We start from the raw sequence: 26,875 nt of genomic DNA on the forward strand, positions 1-26,875 counted from the left end.
CGAAGATATTGGAGGGAGACTAAGTGGGAGGAATTGGGTTAAGGCACTTGGGTCATGGTGTCTGGCAGAGGGAGGCCTGCCTGGCAGCATCAAGAAGAGGAAGTGGCGCCAGCCGCCAGCCCCAGGACCTGCCCAGACCTGGAGGATGCTGCCTGGGCCCCCCATACCAGCAGATGGGGAGGCAGTCTTCCTCTCCCAAGTGTCTGACTCATTCACGGCTAAAGCAGTATTGGGAGGCTGATGGAGAAAGAGGTACAGGGCCTCCAGCTTGCAGGGTTCACAGAGGCTGGAGAAATGAGGCAAGGATTTGTGCTCTGGGGGCCATTTTCTCTGGGTTTTCATCCAGGCTTTGCCCTTAACTGGCTCTGTGCGCCTGAGCAAGGCTCTGAGATACCCAAGGTCTTTATTTGTCACCGTAGGGTGGAGGCGATAATACTGGTTCTACCTTGCTATCTGCTCCCTTGTTATCAGCATCAGGACTAAGGAAAGAAGAGGGAGAAGAGGCTGGGCTATGGGGGCTCTTCATCTCCCATACTTTCCTGAGAAGTCCTTTTCCAAGTGTATGGGAACCCAATTTCCCTCCTGGCTCAGCTTTCCAAGAGCCTTAGTAACCTGGGTATCCCCAGAATTCCTCTGCTTTTTCTAAGATCTTTCCAACTCCTCTGCTCCCCACATGTCCTCATCTGTCTGGCCTCCCCACCCGGCACCCCCTCACCCCAGCCCTTCCCCCACTCATCGGCTCTCCTCTCTCCTTTTTCTGCCTTTGCTCACCTCCAGCTTTTCTCTAACTCGGGGTTTCTTCTGGTTTCCAACATTGGCCCACTCTGCATGTTGCCTTGCATTTTGCATCTAGATCTGGTGGTGCTCCAGAGGACGGCTTCATCAGGTGTTACATGAGCCAAGCCCTAACTGTCCAGAAGAGTGAGAGCTGACCCCCGTTACCCAATCAGAAGGATTGACAGGGCTTGCTGGGCTGTGCAGGTCCCTGGGCCCCTCCGTCTGGGCCCCTGTGGATAGGAGGGGCCGGGCGAGCAGGCAGCTGGGCTATGGTTTGGTGCCTCAGCCTGGCCATCCTCAGCCTGATCATCAGCCAGGGGGCTGACGGTGAGCTGGACTTCCTGGGCTCCGGAACTCCCTGTTGGCCTTGGGGTGGGTGGTGGTCCCCTGGGGTTCTCTGTGAGCCGGTCAGTGGAGGGGAGGAACAGCACTGGTTCTGCAGAAGTCGAGGATTGCCTCGACCACTTCCCAAAGGCCTGGGGAGCCCACAAAGATCAAGAGGGTATCTCCCCTCCCATCCCTGGTTCTGGTCCTCTGCTGTGTCCTCATGCCACCTGCCCCGCAGGTCGAGGGAAGCCTGAGGCGGTGTCGGGCCGGGCCGGGGAGAGCGCGGTGCTGGGCTGTGACCTGCTGCCCCCGGCTGGCCGGCCCCCTCTGCACGTCATCGAGTGGCTGCGCTTTGGATTCCTGCTTCCCATCTTCATTCAGTTCGGCCTCTACTCTCCCCGCATCGACCCTGCTTACGTGGGTAAGGCTTATCCTCCAGTGGGAGGTCGGGAGGTGTCCCCAACAAAGGTGGACTGGGTAGAGTGGGAACAAGACCTCTTCTTAACAACTCTGTCCCTGCCCCAACCTCATCTCCAGCTCCACTGCCTGAACTCTGCTTAACAAGCGTGGCTCTGCTCCCAAGCCGTGTCCATTCATTGAAGGATTCATTCATTTACACACACACACACACACACACACACACACACACACACACACACACAGACACACATGTGGTCTCTTTAAAACTCCACATGGTCTGTTCCAAAGGAGATCCTGCAGCCCTATTCCAAGTGTCCGTCCTGATTCTCTAATCGCTCTTTCTGGAGCTCATCATGAAACCTCCCAGACCGTCCTGATCCTTCTCCCTACGTGGCCCTCTCCTGGTCCCTGGCTCCGCTATCTTCTCACTGCCCCGCCCTCCTCCTCCCCTACTTTCTTAAATGCTAGTTTGGGTGTTCTAGGCTTCTAGGGAGTGGGCTGATGGGGCAGCAGTGTGGGTGGGTCTACAACCTATCTGCTTCTCCACTGCTTCTCATTCTGGGTACTGCAGAGTTCGTGCATGAGCAGGGTGGACTGGGGATGGACCAGGCTCCCCTAAAGATCAGCAAATGGATGGAGCTGGGCTGGGCTTCTGCTTCAGCTGGCTTCTGTATGGACTTAAAATAGCGTATAGGCCTCCTTAGGGGCCTTCTCCTGTGCCCCAGCTGACTCCCTCGAAAGGCTCAGCTTCCTCCTAATCCCCGATGGAGCCTTAATCTGAGCGGTTTAGTGCAGGTCTCGGAGGGCAGTGTGTGGGAGAGCCTAGGGCTGGGGCTGGGGCCGCTGGGGAGAGAGTCTGGCTGCCTCCTCTTCAGAGGGGAAGCCCAGGAAAGGCCACCTGGGAGGACGTCGATGGGGGCAGGGGGACCCCCTCCCTTTTCCCTCTTTAGTTTGAATCCTGGGAGAAGCCACAGGATTGGCTGAGCTGTCGCCGCGGGGCAGGCTGAGCAGAGAGGGGAGGAGGCTCAGGCAGGTGCTGCAGAAGGGAAGAGTTTATTTTCAAACTGGGGGCAGTTGTTGGCAAACAGCCTGGTGGGAGCGTATGTGTCTGCACAAGCCCCCGGAGAACTGATGAAAGCGGGGCCCCAATTAGGACAAGTGGAGAGACAACGGCCGTGCCCACCAGCCCTCCCTGCCTCTGCCCGCCGGGCTGGGAGGGGCTGAGCTGCCAGGCTGAGGCTCCCGCAGATGCAGAGCGCTGCCCGACTGACGGCAGGGCAGGGGGAGGTGGAGGACGGGGGAGAGAAGGGCTTTTCCTGGGCTTCCCCCAGGGAGATGTGCAACTCTCCTCCCCGCACCCCCACCCGCTGCCCTCTGTCCTGTCTTGAGGTCCCTCAGGCAGACAAACCACTGGACGGTAGCAACTTTGCTACCTGTGGGTTTTCTTTCTGTCTCTGTGATGTTCCTCTGAGCTGCAGGTCTTTCTTCCTACCCCTGCCCTTCATGCCCACCCCTGCCCCAACTCTGGAGCTCCTGGTCGGGCGGGGCTAGTCTGGGGAGTCAGGGCCCTGGGGAGAGGCCCCTGCACCCATTAACCCTTTTACTGCCTCCCAGTGTGGAAGGGGCCTCTCAGCCTTTGTGTAGGGGACTCTGAACTGCAGTTGCTAGGCAACGGGAGGTGGAGGTTGCTAAGGACAATGCTGTCCTGTCATAAACCCTCTTGGGCAAGCGAAGGGGAGATGGCCTGGGACTGTGTGTGTGAGGCCCGTGGCCTAGAATGTGGGAGGGACCATGAGAGAGACTGGAGCTTCAGGGATTACACTGAAGAGAAGGCTTCCAATCTTTGAGGACCCTAGAATCCATCTAGCAGAGGAGACTGGATTTATAGACTAGTACAAAAGTAGTAAAAAGCAGTATAAAACAAGCCAGGACTAAATCCTAGGATGAAGTTAGCTGCTGTACGTAAAGAACCCAGCACAGAGGCTGTACAGAGTGCCTGCATGGTGTGAAACCGTGACTAGGCATGCAGAGGAAAGAGGGTCCACGTCCTCTACACCAGCTTTCCTGGGGTGGATCTTAGATCAGCTCTTCTAATTCATGGGACCAGCTCTTGGTCTTTGACTTTTGTGCTATATTTCTTGGGAGTTTTAAGATACCCCATGTGGCAGAAGGGACATGGATTTTCCCTCTGTCCTGAGTCATTTGATAAAAATCAGTTATCTTATCCTCCATTTAGAACAACCTGGCTCCCTCTGATCATCTCCCCTCACTACCTTTTAGCCTTGCATACCCTCTGCAGAGTCACCTCTTCCTGGAAGCCTTCCATACTCCTCTTGCTTCTTAGCCTCTTGGAATATTTTTTAAGCTTCTCTGTGTATGTGAACTTGCACATGTCCATGAGTGTGGATTCCCTGCCTTCCTAGAACCTGCAAGAATGGGGACTGCGTCTCCTTCCTCTATACTCCCCTGCACGTGGGGAGGTGCAAAGACACTCAGACTCTGGCCCTGCGGGTGGAGGGGGGCCCAGGACTCAGGAGGATACAGGACTGCCTGCCCCTGGCCAGCTTCCTGTTCTTCTGTGACACTACAGGTCTAGGCATTCATACCTCACAGAAAAGTTAGGACATACTCTACGCTTTATTGGATGTTCTGATCAACAGACATTTGGAGCTGTTACCCATTGGCTACCAACATCCCCCGAGTGAGAATACACTGACTATGCTCAGTGATAAGTGCCCTGAGTGTCACTTGATCCTCTCACCAGTGTGCAATGGAGAGTATGCTGCATCATGAGAAAGAAGTCCTGGCTGTATCCCTGAGTAGCTTATTGGAAAGAAGCTTAACATCAGTTCCTTCCTCTATAATGGAATTCTTGGAAGGATTAAGTATGGTGACAATGCCTGATATTACATGGCCCATATCCCAAACTCTATTTCCCTTCCCTCTTCTTCCTTCTTTGTAGCGACTGAAGATCACCATAATGAAAAGTTACCATCACACGGGACGTAGTAGAGTTCACAGGGAGTTCCCCGGTGGCCTAGTGGTTAGGATTCCTGGCTTTCACTGCCATGGCCGGGGTTCAATCCCTGGTTGGGGAGCAAGCCGCATGGCGCAGACAAAAAAAAGAAAAGAGAAAAAAGAAGAGGTCGCAGTGGGGTCTGCAGGGGTCCCGTGGCCAGGCAGTTTAGGGTTACTGAGGAATCCCACTGGTGGGAGGAAGGGTGTGATCATATTCAATATTTACCTGCACGACCCAGGCTTATCTTCTAGGTGGGGATTTAAACACCTAGCCCTTTAAGCAGCTCCACCCTTTCTAGAGAATCTGCACCCTTGGACCTCATTCTTGGAAGAAAAAAGTCACTTGCCTATGAGCACAGCGCCGGCCTCAGCCTGATCTCCTCTTTTTTCCTGATGGCTTCAGGGCCCCCACAGGTTTTGATTCTATTTCAGAAAGATGCCCCTAGAGGTAGAATGCAAGCAGATCGGAGGGGGCGAGTGCGTGAGCAGCTTCAGATTGGCCAGTCTTAGAAAGGGCTAAGTAGGGGCATAGTCTGGTTGCCTTTGTTTGGCATAACCCACAAGAATTAGAAAATGTCAGTTGTCCCTATCAAAGATCAAGGCGGGGTGGGTAGCTGATGAATGTGGAGGGCGGGAGGCTGGAGGCAGCGGGACCTCTTCGTGGACTGTTGACGTAACCCAGGTGAGAGATGCTATGGGACTAAACTAAAGAGAAGGTGGTAGAGAGGGAAACAGCATCTAGGAGGTAGAATTGAAAGGCTTACTGAACAAGCAGATGTGGGGGTAATGGAGAGAACAGTCTAGGTGACACCAGGTTTCTGGTAGGGTGACATGTGTGTTGGCACTGTTCACTGATACAGGGGAGAAGAGGGAGAAGGTGTGTTGTCAGGTGAGGGATGGAGCCAAGGTTGAATGCAGGCTGCTGATTTCAAATCATGAGCTCATTCATTTGTTCAACCATTTTTATTTAAGCACCCGCTGATGCCAGGCACCATGCTGCCTGCCTTCCATCCACCCTACCTGGATTTTTTTCCTCTCTCATTTTATAGATGAAGAAGTTGATGTTGAGAGAGAAGTTAAGGGATTTGGCCAGAGAAGTAAATGGCAGAGCTGGAGGCTAGGTCTCTGTGGCTCCCAAGTGTGTGCCTTGCTGGCTAGGCTGCACTGCCAGGGACCCACGAAGCTGTCTGGGGTGCAGGGCTCCGTCAGGGTGGGAGGGCGCTGTCTGCTTGCGCTGGGGCTGGGTGCTTTGTGGAGCTCTATATAGTCTGTCAGCCGGGGCTTGGATGCCCTGGAGCGTGAGGGGATGGGGTGAGGAGGCTGCTGACCTCGCTGCCTGGCTGGTTTGGACTCTGGCCACCCTAAGGCGCTTAGGCCGCTGATAATAGCCCTGGCGGATTAGGGGCTTTGGTAGGCGAGGTATGGATCCCTGCTCAGGCCCCAGACACAGCTGTGGTTTCTGGGGACAGAGTCCTCTGGCAGGAGTACTCCCGGGACTCTCCTTACAAAAAGAGCTCAGGGATGGGCAGATTCTCTACGAATCCAGAGGAGACTAAGTGTCGGCTCTTCGAGCCCCTTCCCCCTACAGTCCTGGAAGCTGGGCGGAGTTCAGTGTCCACCTGCTGCTGCTCTGGTTTCTCTTTGTCTAAGCTGGGTCCCAGCTGCTGAAAGGCAGGAGCCATCAGAGGGGCTGAAGGGAGAGACCTGCCCTCAGTGACCCCAACCCCATCTGCGCCTCTCTGGACCCCACTCTATCAGGGTAACTGGGAGACACTGAGCCTGTTCTTGACGTCTGAGAATGACCAGTGTGACCAGGGGCCTGGGGCTCCCAGGGGGTCCCTTCAGCACCCTTGATCCAGGGCTCTTCCCCCAGGGCGTGTCCGGCTTCAAAAGGGGGCATCTCTCCAGATCGAGGGGCTCCGGGCTGAGGACCAGGGCTGGTACGAGTGCCGCGTGCTCTTCCTGGACCAGCACAGACCTGAGGACGACTCTGCTAACGGCTCCTGGGTGCACCTCACAGTCAATTGTATGAAGCTGGGAGCAGGCAGGCGGTGGAGGAGGGAGGGGAGAGGAAGGAGGAGGAAGGGGAGGGGAAGGAGGAGGGCGGGGAGGGGAAGGAGGAGGGAGGGGAGGGGAAGGAGGAGGGAGGGGAGGGGAAGGAGGAGGGTGGGGAGGGGAAGGAGGAGGGTGGGGAGGGGAAGGAGGGGGGAGGGGAGGAGGGCAGTCCCGATGCCCCACCCTTGCTGACACCCCTTGTTTTCTGGCTCTCTGTTTGCATCTTACCCCTGCCACCCCCACTCCTGCCCTTTCAGTTCCTCAAACCTAAATCCAATCAGCCTTCTCGGCTCTTTGTCAGGAACTTCCTCTTCCTCTCTCTTCCCTGCTCCTGCCTCTCTGGCCAGGAGAGGGTAATGGGTAGGAGGGGATAAGGGGTTTTTGAGCCCTGAGTGAAACATCACTCACACATATACAACATTTTGTTTTTTCAAAACACCTTTTAACTCAGTACCTCATGAATTCTGTCTCAACCCTAAGAAGCAAGGAGGTCATAATTAGTCCCATTTCATAGATGGGGCATGGGGAGACTGGGTCATGCCACTGATTAGTGGCAGAGCAGTGTAGAACTCAGGTCTCCTGACTCCCAGGACAGTGCTTTTCTAGAGGGCACCTAGCTCTCTCCCAGCTCTGAACACCCAGCCTGGTGCTCAGCTCCCTCACCAACTCTGCAGGCCAGTAGGGGGACGGGCTGGTGTGTCCTCACTGGGTCCTGGGTGCAGCAGACAGGGTGGCCCTGGGTGCAGCAGACAGGGTGGCCCTGGGTGCAGCAGACAGGGTGGCCCTGCGTGCAGCAGACAGGGTGGCCCTGGGTGCAGCAGACAGGGGGGCCCTGGGTGCAGCAGACAGGGGGGCCCTGGGTTGGGATTCCTATGAAGCTGGTGGGCTGATGGGCTGAAGGCTGAGGCCCTGATCTGTCTCTCTGGTTCTCGGACGCTGCTCTTTGGGCTGATGGCCCCTCTGGCAATCCCTGATGCCTCTCTCCTTGCAGCACCCCCTCAATTCCTGGAGACACCTCCCCAGGTGCTGGAAGTGCGGGAACTGGAGCCTGTGACCCTGCGTTGCGCGGCCCGCGGCAGCCCCCAACCTCGTGTGACTTGGAAGCTCCGAGGACAGGACCTCGGCCAGGGCCAGAGTCAGGTGCAAGTGAGTCCCAGGGCTGGACAGGGTGGGCCAGATAGAGTGTGAGGCAGGCAGTGGCCTGGGAGCGGGGCTGGAGGCCAGGAGGCTGGGAGACGGGCCGGAGGAGGGGCTTGGCATTGGCTTCCCTGAGCCCAGCACACTGCCTCCCTCTGCTGGCCAGCCTCGGAAGTGCGGGGTCTGAGGCCCGCCGTGGGCAGGGGAGACACAAGGGTCCGTTCTCACCCACTCTGACTCTAGGTGCAGAACGGGACGCTGCGGATCCGGAGGGTGGAGCGAGGCAGCTCCGGGGTCTACACCTGCCAAGCCTCCAGCACTGAGGGCAGCGCCACCCATGCCACCCAGCTGCTGGTGCTAGGTGCTGTCTCGGGGGAGGGCGGGGAAACAGGACACACACGTGAGACGACTGACCTGTGGCTGGAGGTGCACACAGCCAGCAGCGGGGGGGGGGGGGGGGGGGGGGGAGGCTTGTGCCTGAGGGCAGGGGCCCTTGGAGAGGGAGGGAGCTCCCAATGCAGGCTCTTCCTCTAAAACCAGCATCTTGCCTGTAAAAGGATCAGTGAACAGAGATAGATATTTAGTGCCAGCAATGTGGTATAGTGAGAAGGGCATGGGTGCTGGTGTTAGACCATGAGCCATGGAACCCCCTTGACCTCCAGTTTCCTCATCTATACAAAGAGGTTCCTATGTTCCTCGCAGGATTGTTACAAGAATTAGGTTCAGACGAGCACAATGATCATAGTAATTCCTGGCCAAGCCCTTCCCCTTAGAAAGAAAGCTGAGAAGTAGACCCTGCCTTCACGGAGCCTCTTATCCACAAGGGGAGATAAGACGCAGTGGCGAAGTGCTGCTCTCCTGGGTACTGTGGGAGAGGCAGTGCTGAGCAGTGGTGCAGGGTGAAGTCTGGTGTTGAGAAGGCCTGAGTATGAATTTGCCTTCCCCGCTGATCTCGGGCAAGTCACCTCACAGTCTCTCTGCCTCTGAGCCTTCGTGTCTTCACCTATGAAGTGGAGACAATAATTTCTACCACGAAAGGCTCTTGGGAGGATTAAATGAGGATAGTGCAGGGAAGGTGCTCATCCATGCCCGGCGTGCCTGTAAGTGCTCTATACACCAACTCGTATCGTTACCACTTATTACTGACCGCTCACACAGTAGGAGCCCAGAGAAGGGAGACAGCAGTGCAGCTGCAGACGCTAGAGACGGTTTGGCAGGGGCTCTGTGGCCTGGCCAGGCTCTCAGGGAAGAGCATTCTAGACTGCGGGTTCAGAGAGCAAAGGCATGGAGATGGGAGTGAGTCTGGCATAGGCACAGTGAGCTGCCCATACGGACCTGAAAGAGTTCACAAAGACTTGACATATGAAAAGATAGTTGGCCAGGCAGGGGTTACAAGGGCCCACAGGGCTGGGTCAAGAAGTTGGAGCTTAATGTGCTAGGAGCCAGGAGCTGTTGTGGGTTCTTGACTAGAAGTGTTCTACGGCCAAAGGTGGGGGGGGGACATTTCTGCATGAATGGCCATCAGAGTGGCAGTGATGGCGGAGCCTGGAGTCAGGGATTGCTGCAGCATCCTGGGGTAAGGTACTGGGTACCCGGATTAGGGTAGGAGACAGAGGTGATTTCAGATGTGACAGATGAGGGATGGAAAGGGTAGTGGGTGTAAAGGTGTAAAGGGTGATCAGAGGGGTAAAACTGATTCCCCCTCCTCAACACACACACACACACACACACACACACACACACACACACACGGGAAACTGGGTGAATGGAGGTGATGGGAAGGGGAGCTGGCCGGGGCAGAGGAAGAACCTGTGTTAAATAAAAGGGTTAGGACCTGTTTCCATTCCCAAGGCTTTGTAGCAACCAGCCCTGTATTCCAGAGAGCGGAGCTGGGAAGAACTGTAGAAGTGACCCTCAGGGTTCCTGGAAGACTGGGCTGAGGCCTCCCCTTCCCCGTGTGCTCCCCCCCACAGGACCCCCAGTCATCGTGGTGCCCCCCAAGAACAGCACGGTCAATGCCTCCCAGGATGTTTCCCTGGCCTGCCAGGCTGAGGCGTACCCCGCTAACCTCACCTACAGCTGGTTCCAGGACAGCACCAATGTCTTCCACATTAGGTGGGGCATGGGGTGGGGTGGGCGTGGGGAACTGATGGGCAGTCTGAGTCCAGCAAGGCCTGGACCCCCCTGCCCACGTGCCACACTGCAGCCGCCTGCAGCCCCGAGTGCGGATCCTGGTGGATGGCAGCTTGAGGCTGCAGGCCGCCCAGCCTGATGATGCGGGCCGCTACACCTGTGTACCCAGCAACGGCCTTTCACGCCCACCCTCGGCCTCTGCCTACCTCACTGTTCTCTGTAAGCCTGACCCCAGCTCCCTCCCCAGACTGCTCTCCTCCCCTGGGCCAGGCCAAGCTCCTCCCCGACAACTTGCCACTGCTTCCCCCCAGACCCCGCCCAGGTGACTGCCATGCCTCCTGAGACACCCCTGCCCGTGGGCATGCGGGGGGTGATACGGTGCCCGGTTCGTGCCAATCCCCCACTGCTCTTTGTCAGCTGGACCAAGGATGGGCAGGCCCTGCAGCTGGACAAGGTACAGGCTTGGGGCAGGGGAGAGAGGGCTTAGCTTGGTGGTATTCTAGTCAGGACAGCTGGGGTGGCATTAGATCAGTTCAGTGACTGGGGAACATGCACTTCGTATCAGGTGCTGTGTAGGTTGTCGCATGGGGAACAGGAGCAGAGACACCCTGCCTAGAGGGGGCAGCACAGCCGCGCAGACACTCTGCTAGAAGGCCAGGAGGCAGCGGGCACCTTCCTCTTAGGGCTGGTTGAGGATAGATCAGCAACAGCTTCTGGGACTCTGGTGATGGGCCTTGAAGGGTGGAGAGACATTCCGTGCAGAAACCAGGGCCCAGAGGCAGGAAACAGTGTAGTGCATTTACGGCATAATGAGTCTACCAGCTGGGGGGGAGCTACAGTGCCTATGGGGACGTGACTGGTGCAGAGAAATCTGGAAAGACTGGTTGGGACCAAAAGGAAGAACTATGGATGCCAAGTTAATATTACCTCATTCCAAGGTGACTGAGATCTTCTGTTTGTTGGCAAAGACCACAAATTCTTTGTGGGCTAGTATTTCATCTTTTAATCCTAGTCTCCCCAGGGCTACTGCAACTGTAGTGGTGCTCAATAAATTTTTGTCTAAGGTTTAAAAAAAAAGTCCAGTCTTCACCCCCATTGGTAGTGGCCCCTCTGTAGGAAAGAGAAAGGAAGGATGGAATTCACAGAGAGGTCTGGCCTAGGGGTAGGGTTGTGGCATCCTCTGCATAGATGTGGGTCCCTCCCGCGCATTGCCTCTCTCCATCTCTGGTCTGGCCTCCGCTGAGTTTCTCTCTCTGGTTGTCATCTCCTCATGCCTCCAGTTCCCTGGCTGGTCCCAGGGCCCAGAAGGCTCCCTGATCATTGCCCTGGGGAATGAGGATGTGCTGGGAGAATACTCCTGCACCCCCTACAACCGTCTTGGCACTGCAGGGCCCTCCCCGGTGACCCGCGTGCTGCTCAAGGTGAGGCTCGGGGGGCCAGCGGCAGCGGGTCAGGTGACTGAAGATGCGAGCCTAGTGCTGACACCGGGCTGACAGAGGCGGGTGGGACAGACATATGTGGGGAGGGGGTGGGGCTTCCCAGTCTGTGGCCACGGCAGCAGCTATCAGATGCCTTCACAGAGGTTTTTGCAGATGGTGCTGGTGAGTTGGGGCGTCGGTCACCTCCATACAGTAAGATATCCTGCCTGCCCCGACCTTTTAACTTGGACCAGGCTGCCTTCCGCTCTAGAGAGAAGAGAGTGGGAAGCAGAGGGCAGGGTGAAGGGTGTTCTGCAGAGGTTTGTACATCTCCAGGGAGGCCCTGTCTCTCCAGCAATGTCCCTCCAGCCCCCCTGCTGGGGAACACAGAGAAAGCTAGAGAGACACTGAGAGATGGAGACAGACGCAGCGTGATGGGGGCCCCGCAGAGGGGAAGTAACGACCCTCAGGCAGCAGTGTGAGAGAGCCCCCTCCCAATGCCAGATCTGGCTTACAGGCTCCCCCAGCTTTTCTAGAACGGCCCAAGGAAGAATATTTCCAAGAAGTAGGGCGGGAGCTACTCATCCCCTGCTCTGCCCGAGGAGACCCTTCGCCTACTATCTCTTGGGCTAAGGTAAGGCTCCTGACCCCCACTCCTCCCGTATTCACGCCTGCTACGCCCCTGCCTCTCCGTGCCCCTGGCCGTTCTGTGGGAGGGAGGAGGTGGGGAGGAGACGGCTGTCAGAGGCAGGGCGGGGAGGAAGCTGGAGCTGCCCAGAGAGATGAGCGGCGCCCTTGGTGAGGGGCGGCTGCGTGTGGCCTCAGGGCTGACCAGTGGCTCTGTAGGTGGGCCGGGGGTTGCAGGGCCAGGCCCAGGTGGAGAGCAACAGTAGCCTTATCCTGCGACCATTGACCAAGGAGGCCCACGGGCGCTGGGAGTGCACGGCCAGCAATGCTGTGGCCCGAGTGGCCACCTCCACCAACGTCTACGTGCTGGGTTAGTGGGGGCAGAGCCAGCTGGAGGCAGCCATGTGGGAAGGAGACGGGAATAAATCATTTTGGGGGGCCCAGATGGGGGATGTTGGGTGGGGAGCCCCTGGGATGATGGGTGGAGGGCCGAATCCCTGGTCTCCCCCTGGCTCTTTGCTGTCCCTCAGGACCCTGACCATCATCCCTCTGTTCCCCCCACCCAGGCACCAGCCCCCACGTTGTCACCAATGTGTCCGTCGTGCCTTTGCCCAAGGGTGCCAATGTCTCCTGGGAGCCTGGCTTTGATGGTGGCTATCTGCAGAGATTCAGCGTCTGGTACACCCCATTGTGAGTGACCTGCCCCTGCCATCCCTCTCCCTCAACACCCTGATTCTCTCTGGCCCTCTGCCCTTTCTCCCACCCCTCTATCCCAGCCCTGCCCTAACTCTGCTGCCCGAGTTCCAGAAAATCTCAGGGATTCATGGCCCAGGTCCTGAGACCCTGGATGGTGGAAGGGAGGGGAGAGGTCAGCTCTCTGGACTCCAACCTTCCTGTTCTTCCTAGTTCGTGAGGTGCCCCCCATTTCCTCCTGTCCTCCAGGGCAAAGCGTCCTGACCGAGCCCACTACGACTGGGTGTCCTTGGCAGTGCCCGTGGGGGCTGCTCACCTCCTAGTGCCAGGCCTGCAGCCCCACACCCAGTACCAGTTCAGCGTCCTCGCTCAGAACAAGCTGGGGAGCGGGCCCTTCAGCGAGATCGTCTTGTCTGCCCCTGAAGGTGAGAGACCTCTTACCCAGAGCAGCAGGCAAGGACAGGCAAGGGCTGTAGGGACCTGGGTGGGAGGGGGCAGAGGTGCTGTGCAGCTTGGGGGCCAGAGGGCTTTGTGGAAGATGATCCAGGCTTGTCTTTAGGGGCTCTGGGAGAGCAGCTGGGCACCCGGGGATGTCGAAGGCCAGAGGAGCAGGGGACGAGCCCTGGAAATCGATCTTTACAAGTCTCTCTGTCCCATTCAGGGCTTCCTACCACACCAGCTGCCCCCAGTCCTCCCCCAACAGAGATGCTGCCTCCCCTGCCCCCTCCGAGAGGTCTGGTGGCAGTGAGGACACCCCGGGGGGTACTCCTGCATTGGGATCCCCCGGAACTGGTCCCTAAGAGACTGGATGGCTACGTCCTGGAGGCACGACAAGGCTCCCAGGGGTGGGAGGTGCTGGATCGGGCCGTGGCAGGCAGTGAAATGCAGTTGTTGGTGCCAGGACTTATCAAGGTAGGTGTGGGAGGCGGGCACAGGGAGGGTCCTCCCAGCAGCCCTCCAGCCCTCTGCTCCACTCCCCAAACCTGGTCTCACCCTGATTTGACTATCCTCACCTCTGGCTGTCCACTTCACCCGTACCTTCCAACTGCAAAGTCTTTCCGAACGGGGTTGGGGGTGGGCAGTGCTGAGCCCTGACCCCCTTCCTGGACCCCAACCCCCAGGACGTTCTCTACGAGTTCCGCCTGGTGGCCTTCGCCGGTAGCTATGTCAGTGATCCCAGCAACACGGCCAACGTCTCCACTTCTGGTGAGAATCTGGCAGGAGGGCAGAGCCCTGGGGATGGGGGGGCCTCGAAGCCCACTAAGTCGTGGACACCGACCCTCCCCCGTGGCCCTTTGCCCAGGCCTGGAGGTCTACCCCTCGCGCACACAGCTGCCGGGCCTCCTGCCCCAGCCAGTGCTGGCCGGCGTGGTGGGCGGGGTCTGCTTCCTGGGCGTGGCTGTCCTCGTGAGTATCCTGGCCGCTTGCCTTATGAACCGGCGCAGAGCCGCGCGTCGCCACCGCAAACGCCTCCGCCAAGGTAGGCCACCTGGGGCCCGGCCAAAGAAGGGCCCCGCCCCTCCATAAGCACCTCCTACCTGGAGGAGAAATCCCTCCCTCCTGCGTGGGCCAGGTGTGTTCTCACAACCCGTGGTCCTGCTTCCCCAGTGGCCTCCACTTTTCCCAGGCAGATGGGATTGGGCGCCTGGTGTTGGGTGAGAGGGTCTTGGGCCCTGGTGGGGCTTGGTTTTGCCTGTGTCACCTTTGGTTCTCCTGTCCTTACAGATCCACCTCTTATCTTCTCTCCGGCCGGGAAGTCAGCTCCCCAGTAAGTCCCTCCACTTCCTTGGCTTTCTTCTGCCTTCTGTGAGCACCAGGGTTTTCTGCTTCCTTTTCTGCACCTTGGGGAGGGGTAGGAGAGGTGGAACAGAAGTGAGAGGGAGGTAAGGATGGAAGTGCAGAGGCCCCAGCCTGGGGGCTGGTCCAGTGTTGCCTGTGCCTTCCCTCCACCGCTCCACCCTTCCACCATGTGGGTCCTTTTCTCCCTTGCTCTCCCTAGCTCTGCTCTGTTCTGCATCAAACCTCTCAAGGCCTGACGCTGGTTCCTGGGAGGGGGACTGGCCCCCTACCACAGACCCTGATCTCCTGTCCTTCCCCAGCTCTGCTTCGGGCTCGGGCAGTCCTGACAGCGTGGCGAAGCTGAAGCTCCAGGGCTCCCCAGTCCCCAGCCTGCGCCAGAGTCTGCTCTGGGGGGAACCCGCTGGACCCCCCAGCCCCCCTCCGGATCCTCCACCTAGCCGAGGGCCCTTACCCCTGGAGCCCATTTGCCGGGGACCAGATGGGCGATTTGTGATGGGACCCAAGGTGGGGACCTCCCAAGAAAAGTCAGGCCCTGAGCAGGCTGAGCCTCGGACCCCTGCTCAGCGTCAGGCCAGGTCCTATGATGGCAGCAGCAGCCCCAGTGGGATGCCCCAGCCCCTCTGCATTGCAGACATCAGCCCTGTGAGGCCCCCTCCAGCAGCGCCTCCCAGTTCCCTGCCAGGTCCAGGACCCCTGCTCCAGTACCTGAGCCTGCCCTTCTTCAGGGAGATGAATGTCGATGGGGACTGGCCCCCCTTGGAGGAGCCTGCCCCTCCCCCAGATTACATGGATACCCGGCCCCGCCCCACCTCATCTCTCCTCCACCCCCTGGACTCCCGCTCTGAGTTCCCCAGGGCAGCGCTTCCTGGGGCCGTGCTTGGGGTTGGGGCCTCCCCAGAACCCCCGTACACAGCACTGACTGACTGGACGCCGAGGGAGCGGCTGCTGCCAAGCCTTCTGCCTGCCGCGCCTCGGGGCAGCCTCACGAGCCAGAGCAGTGGGCGGGGCAGCGCCTCCTTCCTTCGGCCCCCCTCCACGGCCCCCTCTGCAGGAGGCAGCTACCTCAGCCCCGCTCCAGGAGACACCAGCAGCTGGGCCAGTGGCCCTGAGAGGTGGCCCCGAAGGGAGCATGTGGTGACAGTCAGCACGAGGTGAGGGCAGTCCCTGCCCAGCCCTGCCCTATCCAGATTCTCCCCACCCCTCTCCTATACCGTCTGCCTTCTCTGCTCCATTCCCACCCTGGGACCAGGAGAGCTGAGGTCCTTTTGCTGAGATCCAGGGATCTTCAGAGGAAACCCATGGCCCACCCTCAGCTTGGGGTACCCGGGTTCAGGCTTTTCTGGCTACCCTCCATTGCTCCACCCATACCAAACGTCTGTCACTTTTAACAGGAGGAACACATCTGTGGATGAGAACTATGAATGGGACTCAGAATTCCCAGGGGACATGGAATTGCTGGAGACTCTGCACCTGGGCTTGACTGGCCCTCGATCCCGACTTGAAGCTGAGCCAGAGCTAGGTATGGGAGCCCTCCAGAAAGGCGGGCACCCCTGGCCTTGCTGTCCTGCACCCCCACCCTTAGGACCCAGTCAGTTCCCAGCTGGGCCCTGTGCCCCAGGCCCTCTCCTCTTGCTGTCTTTGCTTCTCTGCATTGGCAGGCCCTAGAGAGCTTCATGGTGCCGGTGAACCACAAGACTTCACCCAGGGAACCTTAAGACTTCTTCCTTCCGTTATTCTGCCCTCTTGCAGGTGCGAAGACTCCAGAGGAGGGCTGCCTCCTGAGTACTGCCCACGCTCCTGGCCCCGAGGCCCGCTGTGCTGCCCTTCGGGAGGAATTCCTGGCCTTCCGCCGCCGTCGAGATGCTGCTAGGTTCCGGCTACCGGCCTATCGACAGCCAGTCTCCCACCCTGAACAGGCCACTCTGCTGTGAATGCCCTAATGTGAGGCAGGGTGAAGGCACACGGACCCTGCAAAGAAGGCCCCCAGCAAGACCTAGCTCCAGCCTGGGACACTGCCCCTCCTCCTTTGGTGCTCAGGCACAGACCCTGACAGCGGGCTTGGTGTGGGATGTATGTGCTGAGCCTCTAGAGTCTGGGGACTGGAACAGGGATCTTAGGTCTGCCCGTGTGTGTGTGTGTGTGTGTGTGCACGTGCGTGTGTGTGGTGTTTGTGGTGTGGGTGAGGTTTTTTACAGGTGAATAAAGAAAGTCTGAAAAATCTTTCTGTGTGTCATCTGCTTTGAATCTGAGAGGGAGGTTGGAAAATCCCTGAACCCTAAAAAAGGAGGGTACTCTTCCTGAATGAATGGGCGTACGTTCAATATCCATTCAAAAAGCGTTTATTGAGTGCCTACTGAGGTCAGCTATTGAATGCCTACTGAGACCAGCCATTGAGCTAGATGCAGAGGAAGTACAAAGTTCACAAGACATGTCTGCTCTTGGGGAGTTCTTTCTGGTCGGTGAAGCAGGCAAGTAAAGAAATAGTTACAGTATGATGTGATAAGTTCTGTGATAAACTATGTGTTGGTTATTAAGGTAGCACGAAGGAAGGACTCAGCAAACAGTGAATGCTTACAGCTTGCGCTGGGATAAATTGGGACGATTGCAGGCATCATCACAGGAAGTGAGAACAATGATAATAGCCAGCAGCTGAGCACTCACTATGTGCCAGGCACTGCTGTAAGCTCTTTACATGTATCATTTAATTCTCTACCACTCTGAGGTAGGTAGTACTATTAGCTCTATTTTATAGACTAGGGAACTGAGGTGTACAGTGCTTTGGTAAGTTGCCCAAAAGTCACAAAGTCGGTGATGGATAGAGCAGGTGAGAAGTCAGTCAAGGGAGGAAACGCATCCCAGGCAGAGGAACAGCCTGTGTAAAGGCACGGAGGATTCCTTGGCCTACCAGGGAATCACTGGAATATAGGGGTAGGGAGGATCGGGCAAGAGAGAATGGAAAAGTGGGAAGGCACTGGTTTGTTTTTTTTTTAATTATTATTATTTTTTAAATTTATTTTTGGCTGCATTGGGTCTTCATTGCTGCGCACGGGCTGTCTCTAGTTGCGTGGAGCCGGCGCTACTCTTTGTTGTGGTGCGCGGGCTTCTCATTGCGGTGGCTTCTCTTGCTGCGGAGCACGGGCTCTAGGCGCACGGGCTTCAGTAGTTGTGGCACGTGGGCTCAGTAGTTGTGGCACACGGGCTTAGTTGCTCTGTGGCATGTGGGATCTTCCCGGACCAGGGACCAAACCCGTGTCCCCTGCATTGGCAGGCGGATTCTTAACCACTGCACCACCAGGGAAGTCCGGCACTGGTTGGTGATGCACTTGAAAACCAGGCTCAACTGGGTCTTCTATCATCTATGAAGAACTCCACTGATGGATGTAAGCAGGGACTCCACCCCAGAGGGACTGCTCAACTGAAGCCTGAAAACAGGGAGGGGGGAGCCCTCCTTCAACCCCCAAACGAGGCTCTCCTCCACCCTCAGAGACAGAAGAACTGCCAGCCTCCTCCTCCACTGAGGGTTCTTTTGATCCCTCCAGGATTAAGAAGAGGTGCCAGGTCATAGAGGAGGAAATGAAGGGGAAAGAAGTCAAGTCTGGGGACTTCCTTGGTGGCGCAGTGGTTGAGAATCCACCTGCCAATGCAGGGGACACGGGTTTGAGCCCCGGTCCGGGAAGATCTCACATGCCGTGGAGCAACTAAGCCCGTGCACCACAACTACTGAGCCTGCGCTCTAGAGCCCGCGAACAACAACTACTGAGCTCATGTGCCACAACTACTGAAGCCCACACACCTAGAGCCTGTGCTCCACAACAAGAGAAGCCACCGCAGCGAGAAGCCTGCGCACCGCAACAAAGACCTAACACAGCCCCAAAATAAGTAAATAAATTATAAAATGAAAAAATAAAATTGTTTAAAAAAAAAAGAAGTCAAGTCTGAACCCTGGGCCCCAACGCTGATCATGCCTCTTGGGCCCTGGGCACGGAATGACCTCACTGCTAGTCTGGGGCTTTAAGAAGGTGGGGAGCAAGACCACCAAGACCAGGAGTTGTCCTGGCCCTCTAGCCCCAGTCCTGCCACACCCTAGACAGCTGTGTGTGTGTGTGTGGAGGCGGAGGGGGGGGGGGGAATGCGGTGAGCGTCTTCCTGTGCCTCCATTTACCTAACCACCCTTTTTAAACCAAGAGGTTTCTTCCCGCATAAAAACGCCCACAGTCTTGAGCTAACCTAGGCAGAAAGTTTCCCACTGGGGCACAAGTTTAAGGGCTCTGGGGTAGGGGTAGAGGTTCTCAAGAGTGTAGGCTACTGCCTCCAGGTCCTTTAACTCAGGTTCTTGTCCACCGCCCCTCTCTTTTAAGCACTGCCCTCAGCTTCTGGACTGCGGCGCCTTTAAACCCTCTCGGCCCTTGCCCCGCCCCTGGTCCGCCCCGTCCGAGGCGGGAGCAGGCTGAAAACCTCCGGCCGGGCCCGGCCCGGGTGTCTCACTCGCGCTGCAGATCCCGCCTTGAGTGCGCAACTTTCCGGCCCGCGTGAAAGGTGAGCTGGAGGGAGGGGTCTCTAGAAAGCTAGAAGCCAGAGCTTGCGACTTGCTCCAGTGAGCTTGGTGATCAAGGGCTGGCAGGCAAGGGTCCGTTGACTGCTCTGCCCCTCCCCGGGCTGTCAGGTCTGTCCCCAGGCTCTGACCCCGCATTGTTGAGCAATGAGGTCAGCCGCTGTTGCGAGTGCATAGACGGGGCCGTCCGTCCGGATCAGGGACTCGGGGACTGCGTCCCGCCCGCCGGCTCCAGCCCCGGGTCTTCGCTGGGGTGGGGAAAGGGGGTCGTCAGGGATTAGCTGGCTGGCCCCGAGTGATGGAGCGTACAGGGTCCCGGCGCCCACCCTGGCCAGCTTGGCGCCGCCGGTGTTTCCGAAGCGACACTTCACTTCCTAGTTCCAGGAGCACGTGTGGGTGCTGCCTGCCCTCTGCGTCCCCGAAGCCGGCCTTTCTGTTCATTCTCCTGCAGCTCGTTTTTCTGGGGATTCGGAGTCGCGGGTTGGGGCGAGGGGGCTCCGTGCGCGGGTCCCGCAGTGGCCTCGCCTTCCCGGGTTCGGGCGGGGAGTTGAAGCTCCAATCGCCTCCAGGAGGGTCCCCCCGACCTGAAACATCTGGGAGGCTGCAGCCCTGACTGCGCCCCAGCGTGCCCTGCCTGTTGGAGGTGGTGTTGAGGGAGGATGGATGCTTTCCAGGCCTCCAGCCCCTACGGGAGCCGATGCCCCCACCCCTTGCCCCCTGCTGCTGGGAAAGTCGGTGGTGGCCGCGGGCGGGCGGGCGGGCTGCCCAGACCACTGCGTCACCCCAGCGGCGGGCGGTGGGTGATTCATCCCAGTAACGGCCCAGGGTGTGGCGAGGGGGGCGGCTGTGGAGGTCGGATCAGCAGGACCGGAAATGGACGGCCACCTCCCCCCCCCCCGCCGACCCCCGCTCCCTCTGCAGGCCTCCTGGAGTCTCCTGGAGCCGGTATCTGTGAAATTCTGGGGCACCTTGGTATCTGTGAGCAGAAAGAGCAGGGTAGAAGTGAGGATGGACTAGTGTGGGGATCCGGTGTAGGAGGAGGCCTGTGGCTCTCCTAGTTTTCTGACTCCAGAGCACCAGACAGAGGGACAGCTCCCCGTCTTTAACCCCACTCCCAGTTTCTCCTTCCTAGCCCACAGGGAAGACTGCCGAGGAGGCCAAGGTAGGGTGGGGCCAGAAGGGCCCTACCCTTCCAGAATCAACAAATAAGTCTTTGTCCAAGTGCGGTTCTCCCCCCACCCCCCCACTCCACAGCCTGGGTCCCTCTTTTGCTCTCTGGGGATTGGCCTCTAATCTCTTCTCCCCACCCCCATCCCTTCTCCCCCACCCCCATCCCTTCTCCCCCACCCCACCCCATCCCTTCTCCCCCACCCCACCCCCCATCCCTTCTCCCCCACCCCACCCCACCCCCCATCCCTTCTCCCCCACCCCACCCCCCATCCCTTCTCCCCCACCCCACCCCCCATCCATTCTCCCCCACCCCACCCCCCATCCATTCTCCCCCACCCCCATCCCCATCCCTTCTCCCGCCCAGGATTTTCAGTTATGGGGCTCTCTAGCTCAGAATGTACCTTCTGTTCCCAGGACATTTCTTCTATTCCTGAACTAAATCTTAAATCTATTTCTCTACCCCAAAACTTGTAATTTCCCTTCTCCGCCCTCCGAACCCTCCACAGCTGCTTCCTTGAGGAATCCCTTGCACCTGTCTGTACCTGTGAAGCGGCCCCTTTCCCAAGGATCCCACTTCTGCTCCCGCCCTCGCCCCGCCCCCGCCCCGCCCCCACTCGGAGCCTCCCCGCCACTCCTGCGCCGAGTGGATGTTTCTGCCTGGTGCCCCCACCCTGCCCCATTCCTGTGTTTGGTACACAGAAGCCATGGCAACGGCCCCCACCATACCCCTCCTCCTGCGCAAGCCTTGTGGCTTCCTGTTTGTATAGCTTCAGCTTTCTCTTCTGCCCGCTGACTCTTGATACCAAGGGGGCTGCCCCAAGGTGGCCCCTCAGTCATAGGTCTCCCATCACCCCCGCTCCCTGTGGCACTTCACTTTGGGGGCAAGTATCCCTGTTTCGCCTTTTCAAAATAGTCTTAATGCCAATTCTGGATTGGGAAGTTCCCCTGTGTCCTCTCTGTACAATGAATGGAGAGTCCCTTTGTCTTTCCAGTTCAACACCCCAGCCAGGAGCCCTGGAATCCTACTCCCACCCCATGTCCGCTTTTTCTTTGGCGTCGGCGGTGGGGTGAGGTAAGCTTCCAGCCCAGGGTCTGGGTGGGGCTGAGGGCTGGAGTGCCTTTTGTGGCCCCTCCCCCTTTCCCAACTGTTGTAACCTTGTGGGTGGGAGTGAGGGCTGTTCCCACCGCTGTAGGCAGCTCTGGAGTTTAGGTTACTCACTGCCAATCCACCCCCCATGCTGTGCAGCTGTTGTTTTCCCTTTGGACCCCCAGCTCTGGGCGTCTCCCACACAGCCTTTCCCCACCCCAGTAGGCAACTGGCTACCTTCCCTCCTTTAAGGGAGAGCCAGGGTAGGTTCCCCGAGTGTCACTAGCGCGGGCCACTCCAGCTCCAGCGGCCGCAGCCCCTCAGCGTGTGCCTGCTCGCGGGGGTGGGGAGAGCAGCCGTGGGCAGGCTGGGCCCGTCTGGCCTGCCTCCTCCCAGAGCTCTGCTTTATGGCTCTGGCACCTCGGGATCTAGGGCAATGGCCCCAGAGTGGAGCCGAGACACTGCAGCTGGAGTCTGTGACCTTGCCAGATGTGCCCAGGCGCCAGAGTTTAGGAGGGCCCCCAACACCCACCCAGAGGTGGGTCTGGGAGGCCGAGTCTGTCCTGCCCGTCCATACCATAGGTGACACTGGAGGGGTCACTCTTCGGTCCTGCGCTCCCCTCCTAACCCTGGTGTCTGGGTTAATCATTCTCCTGTCCTTTCTTTCCCTGGGCCATAGTGATCCCTGGGCCTCAGGCCACTTGGATCCACGGAGACACAGCCCTGAGGCCCGGGTGACCACAGTGAATCTGCTCCCAGAAGTGAGGTCTGAACATTGGGCTGGGAAAAGGGCGCTTACTGGTGGCAGCAGCCTCTGGCCCCCCTCTCCTTCCTTCTGAGCCTCCCAGCCGTGGCCCTGTGCGTCAGGGGTCACAGGCTTAGGGAGACCGAGTGGCTCTCGGCTGGGCAGCTGGGGCTGGGCTGAGGGGAGGGAATCTTGTCTCCCTCTCTCCACTTGGCCCGGCCTGCCCTCCCCATGCTGAGTGCGTGTATGGGGCTGGTGGTGTGGGTCAAGGCCCAGACTGACATTTATCTGGCCGGGCTTCCGGGCTGGGTGAAGCGGGGCTGGGTTGTCTTAATGAGGTTTAACATTATGGGGAGGATCGCTGCCGGAAATGTGCAGCCCAATAGGCTGCAGTCGGAAGGAGCAGCCATGTTGGAGTGGGGGGAGGGGACTGGCCCGAGCCGCACCTCCGCCGGGGCTGAGAGGTGGGAGGGCGTTTGAGGCAGCTGCTGTCCCTGTGGCCTGCCCCGAGGCCCAGGGAGGGGGTGCTGGGATGGCTCAACCTGCTGTGCAGGGGACCCAGGAAGCCAGAGTGACTCCTCTGGCCTGGGGCCTGAGGTGGGGAGAGGGAGCGTTTCCCTTCCCTGTCCTTGAACAGAGGTGCCTGGCCTGGGGCATCCCCTTTTACGTACAGTCAACCAGCTCTATCTCAGCAGAAAGAAGAGCCCATGGGGAGGGGATGGGGGCAGGAAATGGGGTCCTGGCTCCCCCTTGGCATGGGTAGCATTCCTAGGACAGGGCTCTGGGTACGGGACCTAGGCAGGGAGGTGGCAGGTGGGGACAGACTGCCCACTGCGAGGTGCTGTCAACCCAGGCCTGTGGTCAGGAAACCACCCAGTTCTTCCTAACTGAGGTCCTCAAACTAAGTTAAAGAAACCCTGCTGTGTATTTCCCCATCCCTCCCTCTCTTCCCGGGTTTCCCTAAAAATGCCACCCAAGGCTCCTGGATTAGTGCTCTATTCCTGCTGTAACAAATTATCACAAACTGAGTGACTTAAAGCAACACACATGTAATATCTTGTAGAGCTAGGTTTCACTGGCTAAAATCAAGGTGTTGGCAGGGCTTGCATTCCTTCCGGGGGACTTAGGGGAGATTCCATTCCTTGCCTTTCCCAGCTTCTGGAGGCCATCTGCATTGCTTGGTTCATGACCCTGCGTCACTCCAACCTTGGCTTCCTTCTCACTTCTCCCACTCTGACTCATCTGCCTTCCTCTTTCACTCATAAGGACCCTTGTCGTGAGTACATTGGGCCCCCCTGGAGACCCAGAGTACTCTCCCTATCTCAAGAACCGTAATTCAATCACATCTGCAAAATTCCTTTTGCCATATCAGGTAACATTCCCAGGTTCTGGGAATTAGGACATAGACACCTTTGGGGGGCCATTATTCTGCCTACCACTGCTTCTAGAAAGGAAAGTAGAATTAGGTATTACCTGGTTTCTCATGGGAAGCCCCTTTGCCTGGTGAAATCTGTTAAGGACCTACTCAGACCTACCTCTTCCAGGAAGCCCTCCAGGCTGCTTCTGCCAATACTCCTCTCTCAATTCCTACAACATATGGTCTGACTGTGTAGTTTAATATTCATCATGTACAACTCTTGCCCTTTCGTATGTGCTCACTTTGTCTCTCTGATGGCACTGTGGGCAACTTTAGGACCAAGGACTTCTGTGTCTTCCACAATCCCCAGCACAAATGGTGTTCAATTAAAACCCAGTGGCTAATTAAGGGTAGATCTGTCCAGTCCCCTAGCTCCTGACATAGGTTTCTCCAGCCACTCCATATTCTTTCCAAATCATTCTCTTGCCCAGAACTGGAAAAGGCAGGGTTGGGGTTAGAATGACCAGTTTGCCTTTGCTAAAGCTGACCGCCCCAAATGAGGGGCTGAACCCCCAATCCTGGCCTCATTTACCCTATTTTCTATTCCAGTGGGTTTTATACTTCATTGTAGCAGTGGAACCATTCAAATGAAATCTAATGGGAAGCCTCAGTAGAGTAGACAGGCTACCTGTCACAGGGGTGGAAGAACCCGGAGGTGCCTTAACACTTCCTAGAGTTCTGAGCACTGAGACTGTAGCCCACGTCCAGGGGTTAAGGTGAGACTTCCCTCATTTGGTGGCTGTTCTCACCACCAGGGCCCACCCGGGGGATATGGTGTGTGTCAGAATCCCCCACCCCACAGGCTGCAGAGCGCTGACCACAGGCCTGGATGTGTCCTCTCCCCAGCTTTCCCCAGACACCACCACCCTTTGGAATGGCCAACAGGGGACCTTCCTACGGCCTGAGCCGGGAGGTGCAGCAGAAGATTGAGAAACAATATGATACGGACCTGGAGCAGATCCTGATCCAATGGATCACCACCCAGTGCCGCAAGGATGTGGGCCGGCCCCAGCCTGGGCGCGAGAACTTCCAGAACTGGCTCAAGGATGGCACGGTGAGAGCTGGGCGCCTCTGACCAGAAGTGCCAGGAGAGCAGGGCTGGGTCTGAGGGACCGGGGATTGTCTCAGCTGAAGAACAGAGGGCAGCCCCCTCCCAGCTTTTCTTGAGCCGGGATATCTTCATCGTGCAGAGGCCCCCTGCTTTCCTCCCTCCCGCCGAGGGAAGTGGGAGGGTGAACGTGCCTCCCTGCCGTGGAAGCCGTGTGTTGTGTGACGGAAGGAAGAGGCGCTCTAAGGGGAGAGCTGGGGGAGGTGTGCTCTAGTTGGTAATCCTGGAATAGCGCGGTTTACACTCTGGGCTCAGAGGCAGGCGGCTGGGCAGGAAGGGCCTGATGCTCACTCCAGGTAGAGTCAGAGCTGTCTTCAGGTAGGAGAGGCACCTCTGCGGTTCACTGTCTCTAGCGCCGAGGGTGGTACATTCTGATCTGTGGTAGGCAGGGCCTCACTTCTGCACACCTACTATCCTCACCCAGGTGCTGTGTGAGCTCATTAATGGGCTGTACCCCGAGGGGCAGGCCCCAGTGAGGAAGATCCAGGCCTCCACCATGGCCTTCAAGCAGATGGAGCAGATCTCCCAGTTCCTGCAAGCAGCCGAGCGCTACGGCATCAACACCACTGACATCTTCCAGACTGTGGACCTCTGGGAAGGTGGGTCAGGGCCAGGGCACTGTCATCCAGAAGACCAGAGGCTGGGCTGGGCCATGTCCACCAGGGAGAAGGGGCAGGTTTCTGACACTTGAGGACAAAGAGTGGGGTGTGTGTGTGTGTGTGTGTGTGTGTGTGTGTGTGTGTGTGTGTGTGTGTTTATGGAGGAGTTAACCATATTGGGGGTTGGGTTGGAGAAGGGTAGGGAGACCAAGAGTAAAAGAATTAGGAAGCTGGGCCTGCTGACGTAGTGATAGAGGTGGAAGCCTGCCATGCAGGACCCCAGACCCACTGAGGCCAACACACCCCCTCCACCTTCCCAGGAAAGAACATGGCCTGTGTGCAGCGGACACTGATGAACCTGGGTGGGCTGGCGGTAGCCCAGAACAATGGGCTCTTCTGTGGAGATCCCAACTGGTTTCCCAAGTGAGTACTGCTGGGACAGCCCAGGCCCCGGGCCGGTGCGGTGATCTGCCCACTCCTGTCCCTAGGAAATGCCCTTTACAAAGCACTTTCCCATTCCTCGTCTCACTTAATCCTCACGCGTCTCCCGGGATGGCAAGGGACAGTCCCTTTTGAGAGATGAGGGGGTGGCTTCAGAGAGCTCAAGGCTCTCCAGGGCAGAGCTGGCACCAGCACTTAAGCCAAAGAAAGCCTGTGCTCTGTCCATGGAGGACATTTACTGGGGCAGCCTCCACCCTCCTAACCAATGCTCCCTTTCCACCCAGGAAATCCAAGGAGAACCCTCGGAACTTCTCAGACAACCAGCTGCAGGAGGGCAAGAATGTGATTGGGTTACAGATGGGGACCAACCGCGGGGCATCTCAGGCAGGCATGACCGGCTACGGGATGCCACGCCAGATCCTCTGATCCCACCCACAGCCCTGCCCCTGCCTGCCGTGAATGGTTAATATATATATATATGTATATATATATATATATATATGTATATATATATATTTTAGCAGTGACATTCCCTGAGAGCCCCTGGAGCTCTCATGCTCCCCTCTGCCAGGGTGGGGGCCTGGCCTGTCTCCTCTGGGGTTGCCTGACGGTGGCCTCCCCACTGTGCTTACTAATACATTCCCTTCTCCAAATCCACCAAAACTGGACCAACTGGCCTCTCTTCCCCGGGACCAAAGTTAGGTGGGCATCACCCCCTCTCCCCACCAAACCTCTTCTCTTTCTCTCTGGCCTCTCTTCCCCTGAGCCCTGTGCCCTAATCCATTCCTCGGCTGGGAGTCAGCGATGCTGCCTAATGGCCTTCTCCCCCCAAGTACGCCTCGCCCACAGCTGTGGCTGCAGGGACTTAATTTATAGGGAGGGGCCGGTGGCGGCTGCCCGCCCAGCCCCAGCTGGACTGCGCTCACCACACTTCTGAGGCAGCCTGCCCTGGCAGAGGCCTTCAGGCTTCTCATTTTCCGTTCCCCTCTCTGTGGCTAAGGGGTGGGGGTGAGGGGACCGGGGAGGGAAGGCTGCCCACCATGGGCTGGGGCTTGAAGAATCTGAGTTTGCTGATTTAAATAAAGAATCTCTGTCTTTTTTTGGATGGACTCTGGCTGTGTCTGGGGCCACTGAGTCCGCTGTTGGGAAGGGAGGAGTGTGGGGGAAGGGCGGTGACTGGCTCCAGGGAAGAGGGCTTTGAAATGAAAGGTTACACACATCTCCCCATCATCGATTTCCTTCCCATTCTTTTTCTCACTTGGTTTAGGGGTGGGGTGGAGAAGGGACAGGCCCTCCCAGCTGCCCTCGGGCTAGAAGCCATGATGGCAGCATGCGTGGGCAGGGTCCACAG

At 58.0% G+C, this 26,875-nt stretch overlaps 2 protein-coding genes across 2 annotated transcripts; both read left to right on the forward strand.

The window, feature by feature from the left end:
* Positions 1 to 972: 972 nt before the first annotated feature.
* IGSF9 (immunoglobulin superfamily member 9) lies at positions 973 to 16,625 on the forward strand. Its single transcript, XM_082405132.1, has 20 exons — positions 973 to 1,104; positions 1,343 to 1,525; positions 6,416 to 6,568; positions 7,589 to 7,743; positions 7,978 to 8,095; positions 9,708 to 9,849; positions 9,941 to 10,086; positions 10,179 to 10,321; positions 11,148 to 11,288; positions 11,803 to 11,919; positions 12,132 to 12,282; positions 12,479 to 12,602; positions 12,855 to 13,030; positions 13,267 to 13,517; positions 13,727 to 13,811; positions 13,909 to 14,085; positions 14,331 to 14,373; positions 14,705 to 15,556; positions 15,797 to 15,924; positions 16,155 to 16,625. Exons 1-20 carry the CDS (start codon positions 1,047 to 1,049, stop codon positions 16,334 to 16,336), a joined length of 3,525 nt encoding a protein of 1,174 aa, XP_082261258.1. The 5' UTR covers positions 973 to 1,046; the 3' UTR covers positions 16,337 to 16,625.
* A 2,177-nt stretch (positions 16,626 to 18,802) lies between these two features.
* On the forward strand, positions 18,803 to 26,629 carry TAGLN2 (transgelin 2). The gene is made up of 5 exons (XM_082407403.1): positions 18,803 to 18,941; positions 24,223 to 24,430; positions 24,909 to 25,083; positions 25,404 to 25,506; positions 25,809 to 26,629. Exons 2-5 carry the CDS (start codon positions 24,251 to 24,253, stop codon positions 25,948 to 25,950), a joined length of 600 nt encoding a protein of 199 aa, XP_082263529.1. The 5' UTR covers positions 18,803 to 18,941; positions 24,223 to 24,250; the 3' UTR covers positions 25,951 to 26,629.
* The last annotated feature ends 246 nt before the right edge of the window (positions 26,630 to 26,875 follow it).

The sequence above is a fragment of the Balaenoptera borealis genome (assembly GCF_965194805.1).
Source record: "Balaenoptera borealis genome assembly, chromosome: 1".
NCBI lineage: Eukaryota > Metazoa > Chordata > Mammalia > Artiodactyla > Balaenopteridae > Balaenoptera > Balaenoptera borealis.